Below are 17,065 nucleotides of genomic sequence, written 5' to 3'. Positions count from 1 at the left end.
AGTGTATGTAGGTCAGTCAGGCCGCTGTGTGAATGAGCGCCTTAAAGAACATGAGCGATCCTTGCCGACTGGTACAGGCTCACATTTAGCTCAACACTGCAAAAAATGCAATTGTCAAGCCTTGTTTAGACTAACCACTATCTTAAAGAAGAGTCGTGACACCACCGCCCGAGAATTATCGGAAGCTTTTTTCATTCAATCATTGGGGTCGCAGTGCATTAGTGTGCCTTCCATTACCTTGTTTTCTGCTGAATTTTGCTTTTTGGATGCGCTTTCATGATTGCGCTCAGGTGTCCAAGGTGTAGTGGTTGTGCGCATAGGGTGCACGGCGCATGTCCTACCGGTATCTGGCTGCTATAAAGAGTGGAGTGACGCAATAAACCATGTCAGTTGAGAGTAAAAAAAGAAAAAAAAAAAGCGCTGTGTTCCGTCTTCTTTCTTGTGGTGTCGTTTTTTGCGCTAAAAAAGCAATACCTACTAGGTGAACCGAATGTTTTACCCCACCTACCGTCTCCTGCCACCCGTTCGCAGGAGACGCGGCACGCGGCCTCATTAATGACAGAAGGTGCCAACAAATGCCTGAAAAGGCCGTCATGAAAATCTGACGGCTTTTTGCTTGACGATCAAAGATCGGCGTCTTTGGTGCACAAAGCAGCAGGGGCGTAGCCAGAAATTTTTTTCGGGGGGGGGGGGGGGTTCAACCATACTTTTTGTATGTTCGTGCGTGCGTTTGTATGTGTGCGTGCCTATATACGCAAGCAAAACTGAAAAATTTCGGGGGGGGGGGTTTGAACCCCCCCCAACCCCCCCCTTGGCTACGCCCCTGCTTGAAAGCAGCGATAACTTTTCCTTGCACGTCTTATACCCGTATTGTAGCGGGGTACAAAACAATTTTCTCCGCATTATGCACGAGAGAGCGCGGCGCATTCTCGAGCGCAGAACTCTATGGCAGAACTATCTGCTCGAATTTTCCTACTTGCTCAATGAGCAAGGCAGGCCCGCAACAATCAGCGCCATTTATCGTCGAGCAGCAACTACAGCGAGAGTGTGTCATGTCCTCTCTGAGCGCCGCCGCGCAGTTCGCACACTGTAGGTTCGCACACTTCTCTGCTGCATGTGTGCACTGTGCGCGGAGTAGACTCGTAGACTTACACCGGCAGCGCTGAACTGCGCGGTTCTCGATGGGGCTGTCGATTGTAGACCAGCTACTGGGCGCGTCAAACGACCAAGCTGAGTTCCTGCTCAAAGAGTTTAATGCGAAGGTGAGTGTTTCGTTGTGTCGCCTGCGCCCATCGAGCTATGCGGTGAGCATTTTCTCGGTGCTCCGAGTAGTCGCCTTGGTAAGCCCGCCAACTTTCTGTGTTTTTTTTACGCTGTCATACGATTGTAGTTTCGCAAAAAGTGTGTCAAAATCTGTGCGCGAAAGCACCCACAGCCCCACTGTGTTTCAAAGTGCCCATATATACAGGATTATTGAGCACCAACTCCACAGCTCACAAACGCCTGAAGACGATCGTTGCGATAATGCAACGGCCGCCGGTTGCTTTCGGGACGTGACGCGGTGGATTGTCTAGTTCACTGTGGCTGCAGTCACAATCCATTAAGAGCATAGCGTGGCGGTGCCCGTAGGAAATTTGAGAAAGTTGAGGCAAGACGCTCACCTTCACCAACTGCAGGCCAGCGAGTAAATGAAAGAATGGAGATGGATGCAATGACACATGGATTTATGCCGTGTGTACACATTTTACTGAAGTTATGACTAATTACTTTTATGAGCGGCTGTATTAATAAATGGCAAATAATTAAGAGTTGTACACACAGCAGCTTCATATTCCCATGCATCCTTATTTCTTTGATTTTTATGTATTCAGGCTTCACCTATAATAAACGTTACACATATAACACCACCGCTTGGTGCAGGTCATGCTGGAATGTTTATAAAGTCCATGATTGCTTTAGGCTCTTCTGATCAGGTTGCGTGCGCAACGCTAGCAGTTGAGTTTATTCCACAGCCAACCCAAGCACTAGTGAACGCTGGCATAGGCACTCATCACTGACCAGAGGGCGCGACATAGCTCTTACCTGCCACCTCAGTACCGCTGACACTGGCCTCCAGAGATACCAAGAAAATGAGACGTTAACCGAACAGATCGACGTGCTCAAGTGCCTCCCTTTTGTGCAGGTTTTCAAGGAAGGCTGCCTGAGTGCCGCTGTAATCCCATCTAGGCAGTTGTAAATATACACGAAATTCACTGCTGGACCCGATTTTGCTGCTTCTATTCGTTAGGCTGTGTGTTCTAGTGCAATCGTTGCATCTTGAAAACCCCACAGCCGAGTGCCTATATTCAATCACACATGTACAAACAGCAATGCGTTTCACCGAAGATAAGATTATGAATGACCGATGTCTCTGCTCACCGCTATTATTGTACAGTGAGTATATATTAAATGCGAAGCATTTCTTAGCGAACCAAACACACTGGTCGTTTCTATTTACGTATCTATCTTGCCGCCTACGTCTGGATGCTCTCGTGACTGTCTCCTTAACTTGGTGAGACCAAAATTAGCATGGGAGGGTAACAGGGTTTGAAGAATATGACTGTCTGGCATTGGACATGAATAATATGAAAATGCTGTAGCGCATGTCATCAAACCCTTTCTTCCAGACACGTGTGCCACATACCCATATACCATGGGCCACCGTATGCGGGTATCTGCCACGGGAGGTTGAAAGTTTATATCTGCCCAAGAATGGCGAGAACAGACATTGGTAATTTAAATGCGAGAGTGTTAAGAAGAACCAACATTGGCAGCGTTGACCTAACGAATGCAAAGAATAAAAATTTGGCAGATCTGACGTACCGTGGGAATCGATGTAATGCGAAGCATGCAGCGGGGAAGTGACTGTGGCGTAATATTTTACATTGAGCGAGACGTTACAAAATGACGCTAAAGATAGGCGTAAATGATATACGCACATACATATGTTGAGGAGTGACGCATGTGTTATATAACCAGTTGTTTACAGTTGCATAACAATGCCAACATCAACATAGGTATTACCAACACCAGATGTGGTAAGCTGATATGTACTGCTTGTCCATTATGATGGAGAACGTACGCACGTTTCACGAAGCCGTGTGGAAGGTGTTCTTGACAGTTCTCACTTAGATGGCAGCGAGTGCAGGCTGAGGGGGCACACCCCTTGCAAGTGTCCCTCCTGTTGAGATTTTGCTTTTGAGCATCACATTTGTATTGCTTGACAGTTTAATACAGCGCACTAAAACCAACTCTGAAATCTGAAGCCCTCCCAAAGACTAGAGACGAAGCACAAAATTGAAAGCTGCACTGCAGAGCACGAGCTTTCTGAAATGTTACGGGTTAGTTCTGATGTGCTACAAATATTTATTATGCATGGCTTTGAAAGGAAAAGTAGATAAAGAATCTCTGGGGGGACCATCTACCATTATTTATGTCGACGGTTTGGTGGACGCCATTGATGGTATGAATACAAGTGCTGGACCATGATTATTTTTAAAAAGTCTTTGGGGAAAGTACACAAGCAAGTTATTGTAGGGGGATATTTCATAACATGATGGGGGGAAAAGCTCAGATTCCCACAATGCATGGTATCTGCCAAAATTTAATAATATTTTTCTAAGCATGTTTTTCATTTTCTTTTTCAAATAAAAACAAAACCTATATTTGCTGAAACAAAATGGCCACCATGGCAAGATGTGTTTTTCCCCTTGTGATGTTTCTGGGTTTACACCACTGATGTTTTACATCAGTGGTGTACATCACTTGGTACATCACTTGGTACAAATGAATACATCATTTGGATTCATGAGGTGCGACTTACATCAAGCTAACCAGAAAAATCTTGCAGCATATGCCTCTCTGGTTTGCTCTAAAGTAGAATATGCCTAATCCATTTGGAACCCACACCAAATATAATTAATAAGCTAGAGTCTATTTAGAATAAAGCTGCCTGATCTATAGCAAATTATTCATATTTCAGCATCACTACCAATGTCAAAGCATAACTCAAGGAGACTGCTGGCACTGTTATCCCAATTTCACAAGCAGTTGTTCATCCTTTGCTACCTCTCACATACAGCCTGCCCCTGTGCCTAGATCAGAGTTGCAGTTCAGTATGTGCATACTAACCTCTTACACAACTCACCACTGTTTTGTGCCACCTGTCATTAGAATAATCTACCACAAGACACATTTGTATAAATGTGTGAATAGTTTGCTTAATATCGCTTAATATTTGTGTTTTAATCCTCACGTATGCAACCCTGCAATATCTTTTGTATATGAGAGTGCTAATTTATTGTCTGCTTCATTAATATCACTGTTAAAGGGACTGTCTACCGTCCTTCATCGCTTTTCTGTTTTGTACCGCAATAGCAAGCGTACCGTCTGAAGTGTCCAACCTTGCAGCGGTTTCTCTGGAAAGTGAGTAGAAGTTTTTGAAACAGAATTTTTCTATCTGCATTCGGTCTTCTTCCATTGGCGTGAAACATGCCCGCAACACTGGTTGGTGGATGCGATGACGATTGTAGTGCCAGTAAAAATTAAAACCGAAAGCACATGTGATTTCTGTAGGATTACTTTATTTTCGCTGAATACTATTGTAATGAATGTAACAGTCGTTTTCAGCACCCTAGCGGTTAAATGAAGCCTTATTATACGATTACAGAACACTTGTTTTGCTTTAATCACTGTCTGTGCGTTTATTTTAGCGCTGCTGCCACAATCCAAGCTATGTCGATTCATCAAAAAGAGACAATAAATGCGCGCCTTCACAGTGCAGCACATGTGAGACATCGTAATAACAATACAGTGGCACAGTACGACCAGCGCGGAGAGCCGCATGGCATAGCGCATGAGTTGAAGCAGACGAAATCGAAGACGGCGCTGCAAGCAGCGCCACCGGGCGCCTTTCTGTATGCGTGAGAAAAAAAAAAGCAAAAGATTACTCTCTGACACAACCGAAAGGTGCCTCAAGGGTGCAAAATACAATTTCAAGTTATACATGTTTGTTTTTAAGCAAAATGAGTCTACCTGCGAGGATTTCTTGTCATACCAGTAGATTGAGCCACATCGCCGTTGGGTGACGCTAGCGGTCATTCTTTCGCGATTTTCAACGTCAAATTAAAAATATAATTCCTTTTTTATGGGGCAAACGCATGCTTGTTGCCGCCGATGTGACGAACGATCTTCTCATTTTGACCACAATGGGAAAAATTTTTCCGATTGGTAGACAGTCTCTTTAATGACTATACGGTTGTTTCACTGGAGTCACCCCCCACCCCCCCCCTGCATGTAATGAGCGCCCGGTAAGGGCCATAAAGGTGAGCAAAAAAAAAAAAAAAACGGGGACTGACTGAGCATAGTAAAAGCTTTGCACAATGAAGCCTAACACCATGACAGAAACACATAAACAAAACTACAGGAAACAGCCTAGCCCACAAGTGCCTGTATTCAACAAGAATGCATAACGGCCAACAAAACCACGCACCTCGTGTTGATGATAGTAAATTTATGACTCACTCGAGCAACACTGGAGCTTTAAGCAAAAATGCCTTCATGTAGTGGTCAAAATAGCTTAGATTATTTTGTAAACGCTTTGTCTGCATACATCTTCAGTTAAATGATTAAAACAGCAAAAATTACTTCTGGCAGTTTCAATGTTTCGTTTCCCTGGGGCAATTCCTGTTGGTGCTGGTTATTTGAAAAATATGAGTAAAATATTCAGTATATGTACTATTTGGTTCGTCAGTAGAAATATTTGCGCAGCGCTACTTATTTTGTTTCAGCCATCACTGTTGCCTTGCATTGATTTCAAGCAACCTTGCACTCCGTATAACCTGCATCTTGACTTTAGCGCCAAGTATTTTTAGTAAGTATTATGCAAGAGAAGATGTGGTAAATTATGTTACAAGTCCGACATAACACTACTTCTCTGTGGCTTTTTATCTGGCAAACATAAGTTCTCCAAGAAAGGCTTCAGCAAACTGCACTTAGCAAGTGTTATGTCGATTGCTGCATGCTTCTCAAATTTAAGGTTTGGAATTCACCCACTGCAAGGTTGCAGTTTCCCAACATCATTATATTTATTCCATAGCATGCTTGCTGGAAATATTGGGCACGAGGACACACCGTGGTGCCGCCATGCGGAGGCATCTCTGTGACGTGTGAGGTTGGATTGCTCTGCCAGCCCTCTCCTGCTCAGCCTGCAGCCGCTTTCGCGTCTCCTTTCTTGTTATTATTGTTGTACTTCACTTTAATGAAGACAGGAAAATACTGCTGCTGCTTGGTCACTGTCTGGAAATGCTAAATAACTGCTAGAATGTTATGTTCCTCATAATGCATTATACCCCTGTGACACAGCCACCACCGAACTCCGTTTATCTCCGTTCCGCATTGAATTCCTTAATGGAGCTTAACCAGAATGGAGTTGTGGCTGTGCTACACGGCTCGTTGCAAGCTTTCGACGGTTGCCGCATGGGGCAGAAATGGCGCTGCTGCGCTCGTCGAAACGTCCAATTTTTTGCCTGTGTAGTCGCCTTTTAAGCAACAAAAACGTGTTTTTGTGTGTTGATGAAGTGCTAGGAATCACCATTGCTGTCACAGTGCTGGTGCGTGTGCCTCACACGTGCAGAAACAAATATGGTGCGACGCTTCACAGTGGCGGCTTGGCGAGGCGTTGGTGTGGAGAGTACAAGCGCTGATGTCCGAAAAAATACAACTAAAACTTACACTACGGGTCATGAAATGCTACACAAAAAAAGAGCAAAATTATAATTGAGCTCATTAGGACGATTTTGCTAGTGCGGTTTTCAGTGTAGCAGTAGCTGGCTGGGAATGAGAGTACTCCATCGAGCCAAAATGGTCATTACCGAACTCCCTGCACCAAAAGCTCCATTTAACTTCCTCAGCGAAATGGTGACCGTGTGACACGAACCCCATCTCCCTCGAGGAAAAGACGAGGGAGTTAAACGGAGTTCACGGGTGCCCGTGTGACAGGGGTATTAGACAATGCCCTGACTGCTGGCGTCGTCTGGAATGCCCACCAATATGGAAACCACGGGGACCAAGCTTATTAATTAAGTATATTTGGTGTGGGTGTGTGTGGTGTGGTGTGGTGTGGGCTTTAGTGCATGCTTGCCGCAAAGAAACATATTTTTGCTGCAAGAAATGCATGCAACCATGCAACTTCATGCATTGTGGGCTTGCATCTAAAAACGGGCTGCGATTGACACGACAAGCATGGGCAAATTTACATTCCTGTTTAGTACACATAGCTCTATGAAGCAATGTTTCTAGAACTATTTCAGTTTGAAAACTCGGCTCTGTTGCGCGGCTCCGCCACTAGCGGAGGCGGCGAGTGGCGCTGTAGTCGCGTCAGGCTTCAGCGAGGTGCGCTGACCGCTGCTACGGCTGCTACCGTATCGGTGCGCCAGATCAGATGGGTCACTGCGTTGTATTGATGAACAGATTCGGGATCTTGTAATATGCAGCAAAAGAGATTACACGTGTTACGCATCTGCAATGCCGACATGCTTTATGCCGGGCTGCACAGCGGCAAAAGGACAAACAAATGACCGCAGCACTATTGGGCTCAGCATGATCAGGTGGGATAAAAGGTTGCCAGAAAAATCGCAAGCTAATGAACGAATGTACTGTCGAAGTGCTGCTTGCTGGGCCAGTTCTTCACACTAAACTTGTGAAAACCCATGAAAACGGATGCAAACATGAAGTTATGGCAAATTTGATGTTCTAACCCTTTTGTCTTTGTACTTTGCTGAGAGCTTGGTGCATGTGTTGGCTGTTTTGGTTGTTTCAGTACAGTGTGGCTTTCAAGTACAGTAGACTCTCAGTAAACGGAACCTGAAGGGACCAAGAAAATGTATTCCGTTTAACAAGAGTTCCGTTTACTGAGAGATGGACAGGGGTGCAGAATCCAAGTATGAAACCGATCGTGTTTGAAGAAGTTGTTCCGTTTAAGCAGCAGTTCCGTTTAAGAGATTTCCGTTTACTGAGAGTCTACTGTATATGTCAGTTGTAAGTTCAGCATGGCGTTGTGATTCCTTCCTTTGTGTGTGCGTCTTTTCGCTGGTTTTCTCAAGTATCATTAATGAGCGATTCATGAATGGCAGGATTGAAGTGCGTCGTTTTTCCTGAAAATCTTCAGAGGTTGATGTGTAGTTATTGTAAATACTGAACTAATCTGCAGACATTTCAATTAAACACATGATTTATGGGCATTTTTGACATGCACTATTGTACTCTATAAATGTGCATGTACCACTTATTACTTTCATTAATTGATTTTAATTATGTTTTCAGCTAATTTCGAAGCACCGAGTTTGGGAAAGCTGATTTATTGACAGCAGGGGCTTGGCGAGAAGTTTAGTTCTCAGGGGTAGGGTGGGCATAGAAATACCGAACGCACCCCCACATGTCTACACCACTGATTACAGTCAAGGTACATGTAAGTAATAAGTGCAGGAAATTCATTGGTTTATAGGGTTTAACGTCCCAAGCTACTCAGGCTATATCGAGATGCTGTAGTGGAGGGCTCCGGATAATTTAATTCGACAATCTGGGGTTGCTTAGTGGGCACCGGAATAGAGCAGTATACGGGCACCCAACATTTCACCTCTATCGAAATGCGAGGGCCGCGACCAAGATTGAACCTGCGTCTTTCAGGTCAGCAGCCGAACAGCTTTAACCACCAGGAGCATAGCCAGAAATTTTTTTCGGGAAAAGGGGGCAGGGGGTGGTGGGTGTTCAATCATACTTTATGTATGTTTGTGCATGTAGCACAAGTAAAACTGAAAATTTTCGGGGTTTTGAATGCCTCCCCCCCTGGCTACGCCAGTATTAACCACTGTTATCTCGGTGACTTCATTGAAGCAAAAGGTTAGTTGAAAGGGTGTCATTTCAAAGCAGTAAAAATACAACTAAGCTGGAACATGACGGTGCAATTTTAATGTTTAATGCTTTCAAGAGAATAAAATTGTTCAAAAAGAAAAGCAATAAGTGCACAAACATTTCAAAAGCATTTTTATGAAGAATTAAATCATGGGCAACATTCGGCACTTAAGTGCAAATTATGCTGTGTAAGCTGAGGGCAGAATCGTACATGTTTAGGCCATCTTCGATCGCACCTATTCGCGGCCGGTCTAAACATAGTTCATATCGAGTGTGACTGGCTCCTTCCCGCAACTTGCACAAGTGAGTTAGTCATGACCGACAGATTTGATCCTGGTCACGCTTTATCACGATCAAATTTTAATAGAGCGACACATCAATAACTTTCTGTATCACGAGCTTGCGAGACTGAAATTCTACTAGCACGCCCTACAATTACGGTGGCTACTACATTGCTTTATATTGACATGAATAACGACAGCGGAATAATGTACAGCGGCCTTTCGCTGTATTCTTTCCGTTCCTTGGGCACTACACATAATCAAAATCCGAGTTGCAATAAAACCTGTAATTGGGCAAGACGAAGGCTGTCAGAGGGAAGACAGCATGAAAGGGTTCCCTCGCGAGCCTCCGACGAAATTATGCAATGGCTTATTTGTTTCTAAATACCTACGAGAACATTTACAGACTCCTCTGATGGCCAGGCAAAAAAGGTTTGTGAAATCAACTCTACTGGTATTTCAATATTGCACTTAGCCATCGAGCAATGCTGATGTCTGTAGCAATGAACGTGACGAGAGCAGCAACGACGGCCGTGCTCACGGTGCCTGCTGTCATTTCGACTTCGTGTAACACAGAACACATGCAGACCCGGTCTTAAATATTGTTGCTGACAATCAAGCAATTTAACACTATTACATAAACGGAAAAATAAGTCGTTTTCACAACTCTGTTGATAAACAATTCAATATTTGCACTGACAGCCGCAGCTGTCCGCCGCCCGTAATCGCGCTTCGCCGTCTGCTACGTAGAGCCTGTTGCTGCAGTAGTGCCACCTGCACCGGAAGTCGGTTGCGCGCCGCTTTCAGAGTACAGCGAAGGCAGGGAGTTTGGCAACTAAAACAAGTTCTATAAACGTTGCTATAAAGCACGATGCAAGCGGTTTCTCCGCTTTGTGGGAAGCGATCCAGCATGCTTAGAGCTTCATGCAGTCGCAACCTTTCTCATATGATTGGAGACAAATGCACGAGAGCCATATGCACGTGCGCTCCTCATTCAGTGTTGTAGCTATAGATAACATTTCGCATGAGTTCGTCTGCGGCAAGATTTTAATATCTGTCTGTTGATTCTCATTTCGTCAATTTTTTAAGGTTTTCACACTGCATTTTCGATCGCCACCGAGCCACATCGGGATGAAAATTTTCGACAATTGACTCCGTTCTCCAGCTTGCACAAAGGTGCCAATCGTGATCACAAAATACGGTCCCCATCGAGCTCGATTGTGATAGCAAATGCACCGTGTTTCAGCCGGCCGTATTACTTTGCACACTTGAATTATCATGTTGCAAGGTGTGGCTTACCGTGGCCCAAATGGCAATTTTATGTCTCAGTGAAAATATCAGCGTCCAGCCTTTACAGCTTCATTGATAAGCAGTATGACTCTTTGCGGCTGTTGTTAGAAGGTGAATCAGTGTTTGAAGCGGGCCACGTTTTCACCTGTAGTGTAAAACAACATAGAGAAGAACAAGGGACACTGGCTACGGGCTGTGGTGGAAGTTACGTCGGCGAGACAGGTAACTTTCAGCAAAGACTCAAGCAGTACGTATATGATGTAAGAAAAGAAGGTTTCATCGAACGCGGTAGCCGAACGTGCAGAAGCAACTGGCCATGAAATAGACTGGGATATGCCAAAGGTAAAGGAAAGAGAAAAGAACTGGACTATCTTGAATCTCTGACAATCCAGACATGACGGCAACTTTTGACATATGTACGCACATTGCCTACGTCTTATTTTAAAACATACATAACCAGACTGTTTGCGCATTATTTTTTTCGTTGTGAACAAGGCTCCTGTGCAGGAGCCAAAATGTCTTGCTTTTATATGAATATTCGTGGTCTTTGTTCATCTGAACACGGTGGGCTCGAAATAGCAATAAAAGAAAGACAGGCGACAGCGGCATCATGCTCTTGCGAAGCAGGGTAGGGGAAAGCTCACGTCTGGCTCCTTTGCGCATGTACGTGGCGCACTGTATGCCGATAGCCTTTACTGCACTTTTCCAGATTGTGTGGTCTCTGTAGGGGTCCGCATACGTCAAGTGAGAGCAAAACAACACTGTTCAAAAGGAAAAACTCCAATAAATTGCGGTTGAAAACGATGCATTCAGCTGTCCGCTTCCATTCACCAGAGCGAGGTGAAACCACGTGATCCAACCCTGCACGTCACAGCGTCTCCAGTGGTGGGCCTCGCGTCCAATACTGTGCAAGAAGCCTGCAACATGAATTCGATTCAGTCCACTTAAAACTAGCAAAATGGGGCATAGTCAATGTTTAGTTTACCCAGGCAATCAGTTTTTTGGCACTTCCCAAGAAAAGACTTGGGCTTACCAAAAAGACACACCACATACAAGAACGAATGCACTTCTTGTAATGCTGGTAACAGTCAGCAGAAACCAATGCTGTTGGCAGCAGTCATGTTTCAGGAAATGCATGCAGAAATGAACACAACGTGGTACAATGCAAACCCACTTACGATATTGACAAAACCGGAAAATTCGATCATTATAACTGCCTATCGTTAAATCTGGACGCCCCCTAAAAAATTAAGGGGGCTGACAAGCAGTTTTTCACGACCCAGTTTTTTGGGGCACTGCAGAAAGCTTCCCCTCGGTAGGGGTTAAATATGCAGTGGTTGATTCCAAAAGTGCAGTGATATTTTGTAAGCTGAATTTTTCAGTTTGAGAAGCCACTGGAAAAGTTAGTTCCTCCTCCAGCAACGCAGAGAAGTGACAGTGATGCCGATAGTCCTCCTCGCATACTGTTCATTACGCTCAACATTCATAGGAGTGAGTGGAACTATGGTTAACCACCTTCATTTTGACATTTTCAAATGTTTCTGCATATAGAAAGCAGGTAGAATAAGTATTCCGAACGCGCGTCGTCACGTGAAGTCCCTTTACTGCCTAATGAGCCAGGCGCTCCACGCACCTCTCCAACTCGTCAGTAGGTGCTGCTAGGTGCTCAGCTAACAAATTTCATGCTGCCACTCATGAGCCTCAGGTGTATCTGCACATTTTAAGTTAGAAAAGATTAACATAAAATATAGTGTACTGCATCTCAACACTACTATAGAAACCATTAACTGCATACACCAGTAAAAGGTCATGTGATCGGGATCACGTACATCGCTTTTTGGTCGTGTAGGGCACCAAGAGTCATTTTTCGTGAGTTTTGTGAAGAAATATGCTCCCAACAATGGATAGGTTCCAATATAGCTAGGTGGGCTAGTTGGGCTAGTTGGTATCTCATAATTAAGTAAAACCTTTGAGCACAAATAAACGACGCAGGACCGAGAAAGAGAAGCACACACCAGAAGCGCTCACTTGCAACTGAATTTTATTAGACGAAAGAACTTACATATGAACATACATCGCATCGCGCATGTCACAAGGAGTTACAGGCTTACACCCAAGGCACGTAGTCAGTGTCTGTTTATAAAATTGAATTCCTTGTCATGTAAAGATAGAGCTGGTTGGCTAACACATATCGCTGTGTTCTTTGTGAGCCGCCGAAATTTCTCGCATGGTCTGCTGAGGATGACGAAACAAAATAATGGTGCTTTCGACAAAGGTTTGCATTTACATATTTGACAATGGGAGGCAAGATGAGATGAAGGCGTGCCATTCAATGAATTTTTGTGTTCTCGAAGGCGGGTGTTGATACATCGACCTGTCTGGCCGATGTACATGCAACCACACAAAAAAGGGATTCGGCAGACCACACCTAAACGGCATCTTACAAAGGCATCCGCGTGCTTTTGAATACACTTTCCACTTATCACAACAGAACCCTGCGTCCTTCTGTGCCCGATGAGGCAGATGCGCCCAAGCTTCTGAGGTACAGAAAAAAAGTTACTCTCACCCCATACCTCTTCCCAACATTTTTTAGTCCGTGCGATGTGTTATGTATATACGGAATAAAAGCCATATTCCTGTTTTTCTCTTCCTTAGTTTTAGGGGCAGGGGTTCATGTCTCTGTTTAACGATGCGTATGAGCCTTTCGCACACCGAAGTGATCAGGTGTGTTGGATACCCTGCCGCTTTGAGGCGATCGTATTGCACCCAAAAGGCATTGTTCATCACATGCGTGCAACTTTTGTCTAACGCCGCACATAAGCAGGACAATACAATTCCACGCTTTACTATCTTTGAATGCACTGAAGCGAAACTAAAGATCAGTCTTGCGGAGCGAGGGCAATACTGCCAACACACGTGCTCCGCCTTGAAACTTAAGTTCACATCGAGATACTGCAAGCTGTCATCACGTGGCATCTCACAAGTGAAATCGATTCCCGTCCCCTGTTCTTTAAAAACATTCAAAACTTCCTCCCTACTTAGTGCTGCTCGGGAGTAAACATGATCCCCCTGCCCCTAAAACTAAGGAAGAGAAAAACAGGAATATGGCTGTTATTCTGTATATACATAAGACATTGAATGGACTAAAAAAATGTCGGGAAGAGGTATGGGGTGAGAGTAATTTTTTTTCTGCACCTCAGAAGCTTGGGCGCATCTGCCCATTGGGCACAGAAGGATGCAGGGTTCTGTTGTGATAAGTGGAAAGTGTATTCAAAAGCACGCGAATGCCTTTGTAAGATGCCGTTTAGGTGTGGTCTATTGTATCCCTTTTTCGTGTGGTTGCATGTACATCGGCCAGACCGGTCGATGTATCAACACCTGCCTTCGAGAACACAAAAATTCATTGAATGGCACGCCTTCGTCTCATCTTGCCTCCCATTGTCAAATATGTAAATGCAAACCTTTGTCGAAAGCACCATTATTTTGTTTCGTCATCCTCAGCAGACCATGCCAGAAATTTCGGAGGCATATCACATCACAAAGAATGCGGCGATATGTGTTAGCCAACCATCTCTACCTTTACATGACAAGGACTTCAATTTTATCTACAGACACTGAACACGTGCCTTGGGTGTAGGCCTGAACTCCTTGTGACATGCATGATGCAATGTATGTTCATATGTAAGTTCTTCCGTCTAATAAAATTCAGTTGCAAGTGAGCGCTTGTGATAGGTTCCAACTCGCCCACCTTTCAGTTCTACATGAGAAATAACAATATAAGTCGGCATTTAATGAGAAAAACAGGGTTTGTTTTGGCCAATACAATGAACAGCCTTCCGTTAGTGGGGTTATCTCAATTCATGTTCTGAGCAGTTGTCTGTTTCTTATATATATATAAACAATTAAATGCTAACGCAGGACCCGGCAGTAAAAGTTAAGAAAATCAAGCACGTAGGAAAAATCGCACGGAAAGGACTGAAGGACCCCTGACACCAAAACTGAAACCTCGAGATGTTTGTGGTATTTTACTTTCCTGTATACGTGGGCACTTCTGACCGATTATTAGTGGTGAACGTTGCCTTTCAGATATTTTAATTTGGTTTTAAAGTAAGCAGGAGTGCTTATCAAAGTGGGCAGCACCTCGCGACATCGCCACTGGTATGGCATAGATCAAGGCCCCGCGTGACGAGTAAAGCTAGTATTGTGGACGTCACAGAAGATTTGTGGGGCGCACACAATACCGTGACTGGCACCCAGCGAGGGCTATTGTTCCTCACCCCTCTCGCTCTGTTGTCGGGTTGCTCTCGAGGTAGTTTTCGTGAGGGGACACGCGCTTAACAGGTTTAACCCATACCGAGGCACCCACGTCGTTTCAGTTTCTGCCATGCGCGGGGCCCCGAATTGAAAACTGCGCTTTCAATGTCACCACAGCTTGAGTGCACGGGATCTTTGGCACTCCCCCGCATGGGGCGCTAGTTTCTTATGATTTTTAGGCAGGTGTCTTGAAGTGATGCTAAAATGGTCACAATTAATGAAGCTAGCATTAATTATATGGTACAGTAGAGCATTTACGATTCAATTTCGGGATTACCAGACACAAAGCTACAAATTACAGTAAAAAAGTCGCAAACAAAAACTCTGCCCTCAGGGGTCCTTTAAGAAAGAATGTGCCCACAAGTTTCCCCGGGCGTGCAGGCCCATACTCACGAACGATAAGTGAATTGGGCTGAACAATGCAAGTTATAGTAAAAAAATACGAAATGCTATATTACAGGCTGCATTAATAGTCACGAAATTATTTAAGTTTGCTCGAAAAAGCTAGAAATTTGTGAAGTTAGAATTTTTGAGGACATCTTGAGCCTTGAGAATTGTTGAAATTGTTGACGGCGAAAGTCTATATTTTTCTGTGAGGCTTCTAACCTAGAGACCCTGCTGGAAATTGGGATGAATTGCTGCTTCACCTCAAGAAATATCACATAGCACTTAGCCAGCGTCATCTTTTATGAAAGCACAAATGGGTGCAAATTCGTGTTAGAAACCCTTGCCAGGCGTTGCATGGCTGTTACGAAGCAAGCTTATCCTGTCATCCCTCCAGCGATGGCAGTTGTTGTCACGTGCAACTCTCCCTCACAGATTCTGCCACAGTGGCTGGTTTGTGGCCCTTGTAATGAGTTTTCATGTCATTCTCTTCAAAGTGTTTTATTTTTATCAAACCTGCAGAGACGTTTTTGTTCTAAGCACCTTTCGGGTGACCAAAATTCTATCATTGTGTCTGACATGTCGCTGTTCATTGTATTCCTATATTCCCTTCAGGTGCAAATTATGATGCACTGTCTGCAAATGCGTCAACTTCGTATGGCGTGATTTCAAGCAGGGATGCAACAGCTGCGCCGATTGCGCCAGTTTGAGACAATTCCTTATTTTTGCACCAAGCTGAGCCAAAACCGTGAAATTTGTTAAAATTGCGCGACGCTGCGCCAAAATGCCCGACCAGCTTCAAGATTTTCTCAGTTGCGCAAACTTTAGCGAGAAATGCATCTGCAGTGTGGGCGTCATCATCCAGTGCAGGCGTGGAGACCCTAACCTCCCCCCCCTGCGAAAGAAAAGAAAAATCAGTTTCACCGCAAGGGTGAAGCATTGAATGCGATAGCAACAAATTACAATGTTATACGAAGTGAGGCTGGCAGCAAACTCTTTTGTATCCGATCTCGCGTAACTCTACAAAACTTTGGTGTAAGAGAATACGGCGTTTCCAGGGAAAGATGCTCTTTCTGCACACTGTCTTCACATTGAGAGCGCAGCACGTAGCAGGATATACAAGCTGCCCGCTGATGGCTGCCGAGATAGCGTGCGCGCCAGCGATCGCGACCGCGCCCTCAGAATCAAAGTTCAAAAGTTGCTGCTCGAGCGACAGCCCCCCCACGCCCCCCTCTCGCGTCTTTTCATGCTCGTTCAAGACGGGCAGGGCATTTCCTCTATGCTTCGATGGCAGGCTTCCCGAGCGGAGTGGTGTTATCGCATGTGCCCTCCGAGCGACGGAGATGGGCTGGCTCATTTGGTATCTGCTTCAGCTGTGTTCGTCGCACGTACTTGCGCGCTTTTACCCACTATAGAACATACTATGCACAGGGATATGTTATCAATTTGGACTTTATACGGGTGATGACTGCAAGAACTCGTCGAGAGTGTCCATATAGTTATCGCAATAGAAAAGGGAAGTAGTTCTCAAATTTCCTGATGCTTGTTTTATTGCGTTGAGAACGCTGTTTAAGCCACTTTTGCCGCAGTACACTGGTGTCCTGCGGAAGAGCATACTGAGGTTTAGAAGGGGCGATTAGTACTAGCTGTCAGGGACACAGCACATTTTGTTCCTTAATTAATCATTCGTGCATGCGCTGTGTAATTACGAGTACTAGTATGATCGCTGACGTCTAAAAAATTATTGGCAACCATTTGGAGCTGCTGTGTATGGCGTTTCTGCGGCCTTGAGAAACAATAGACAAAAGCGTATGCCAGTTTTCTTTCGCTAACCCCACTTGCTCCTG

The 17,065-nt window shown here is 44.7% G+C and overlaps 1 protein-coding gene across 3 annotated transcripts in view; it reads left to right on the top strand.

Moving 5' to 3' along the window:
- The first annotated feature begins 1,099 nt into the window (after positions 1–1,099).
- LOC119384136 (synembryn-A) overlaps positions 1,100–17,065 on the top strand; it is a 545,950-nt gene continuing 529,984 nt past the window's right edge. For 2 of the 3 annotated variants that reach the window (XM_049412780.1, XM_037652428.2), the window contains exons 1-2: positions 1,112–1,262; positions 4,417–4,464. In XM_049412780.1, coding sequence (XP_049268737.1) covers positions 1,182–1,262; positions 4,417–4,464 — 129 coding nt within the window. In that variant the 5' untranslated portion in view covers positions 1,112–1,181. Of the gene's footprint in view, positions 1,263–4,416; positions 4,465–17,065 lie in introns of all 3 variants that reach the window. The other variant, XM_037652429.2, reaches the window with a different exon arrangement.

Source organism: Rhipicephalus sanguineus, chromosome 2 (genome assembly GCF_013339695.2).
Source record: "Rhipicephalus sanguineus isolate Rsan-2018 chromosome 2, BIME_Rsan_1.4, whole genome shotgun sequence".
Lineage (NCBI taxonomy): Eukaryota > Metazoa > Arthropoda > Arachnida > Ixodida > Ixodidae > Rhipicephalus > Rhipicephalus sanguineus.
This window is presented reverse-complemented; position numbering and strand designations above follow the sequence as displayed.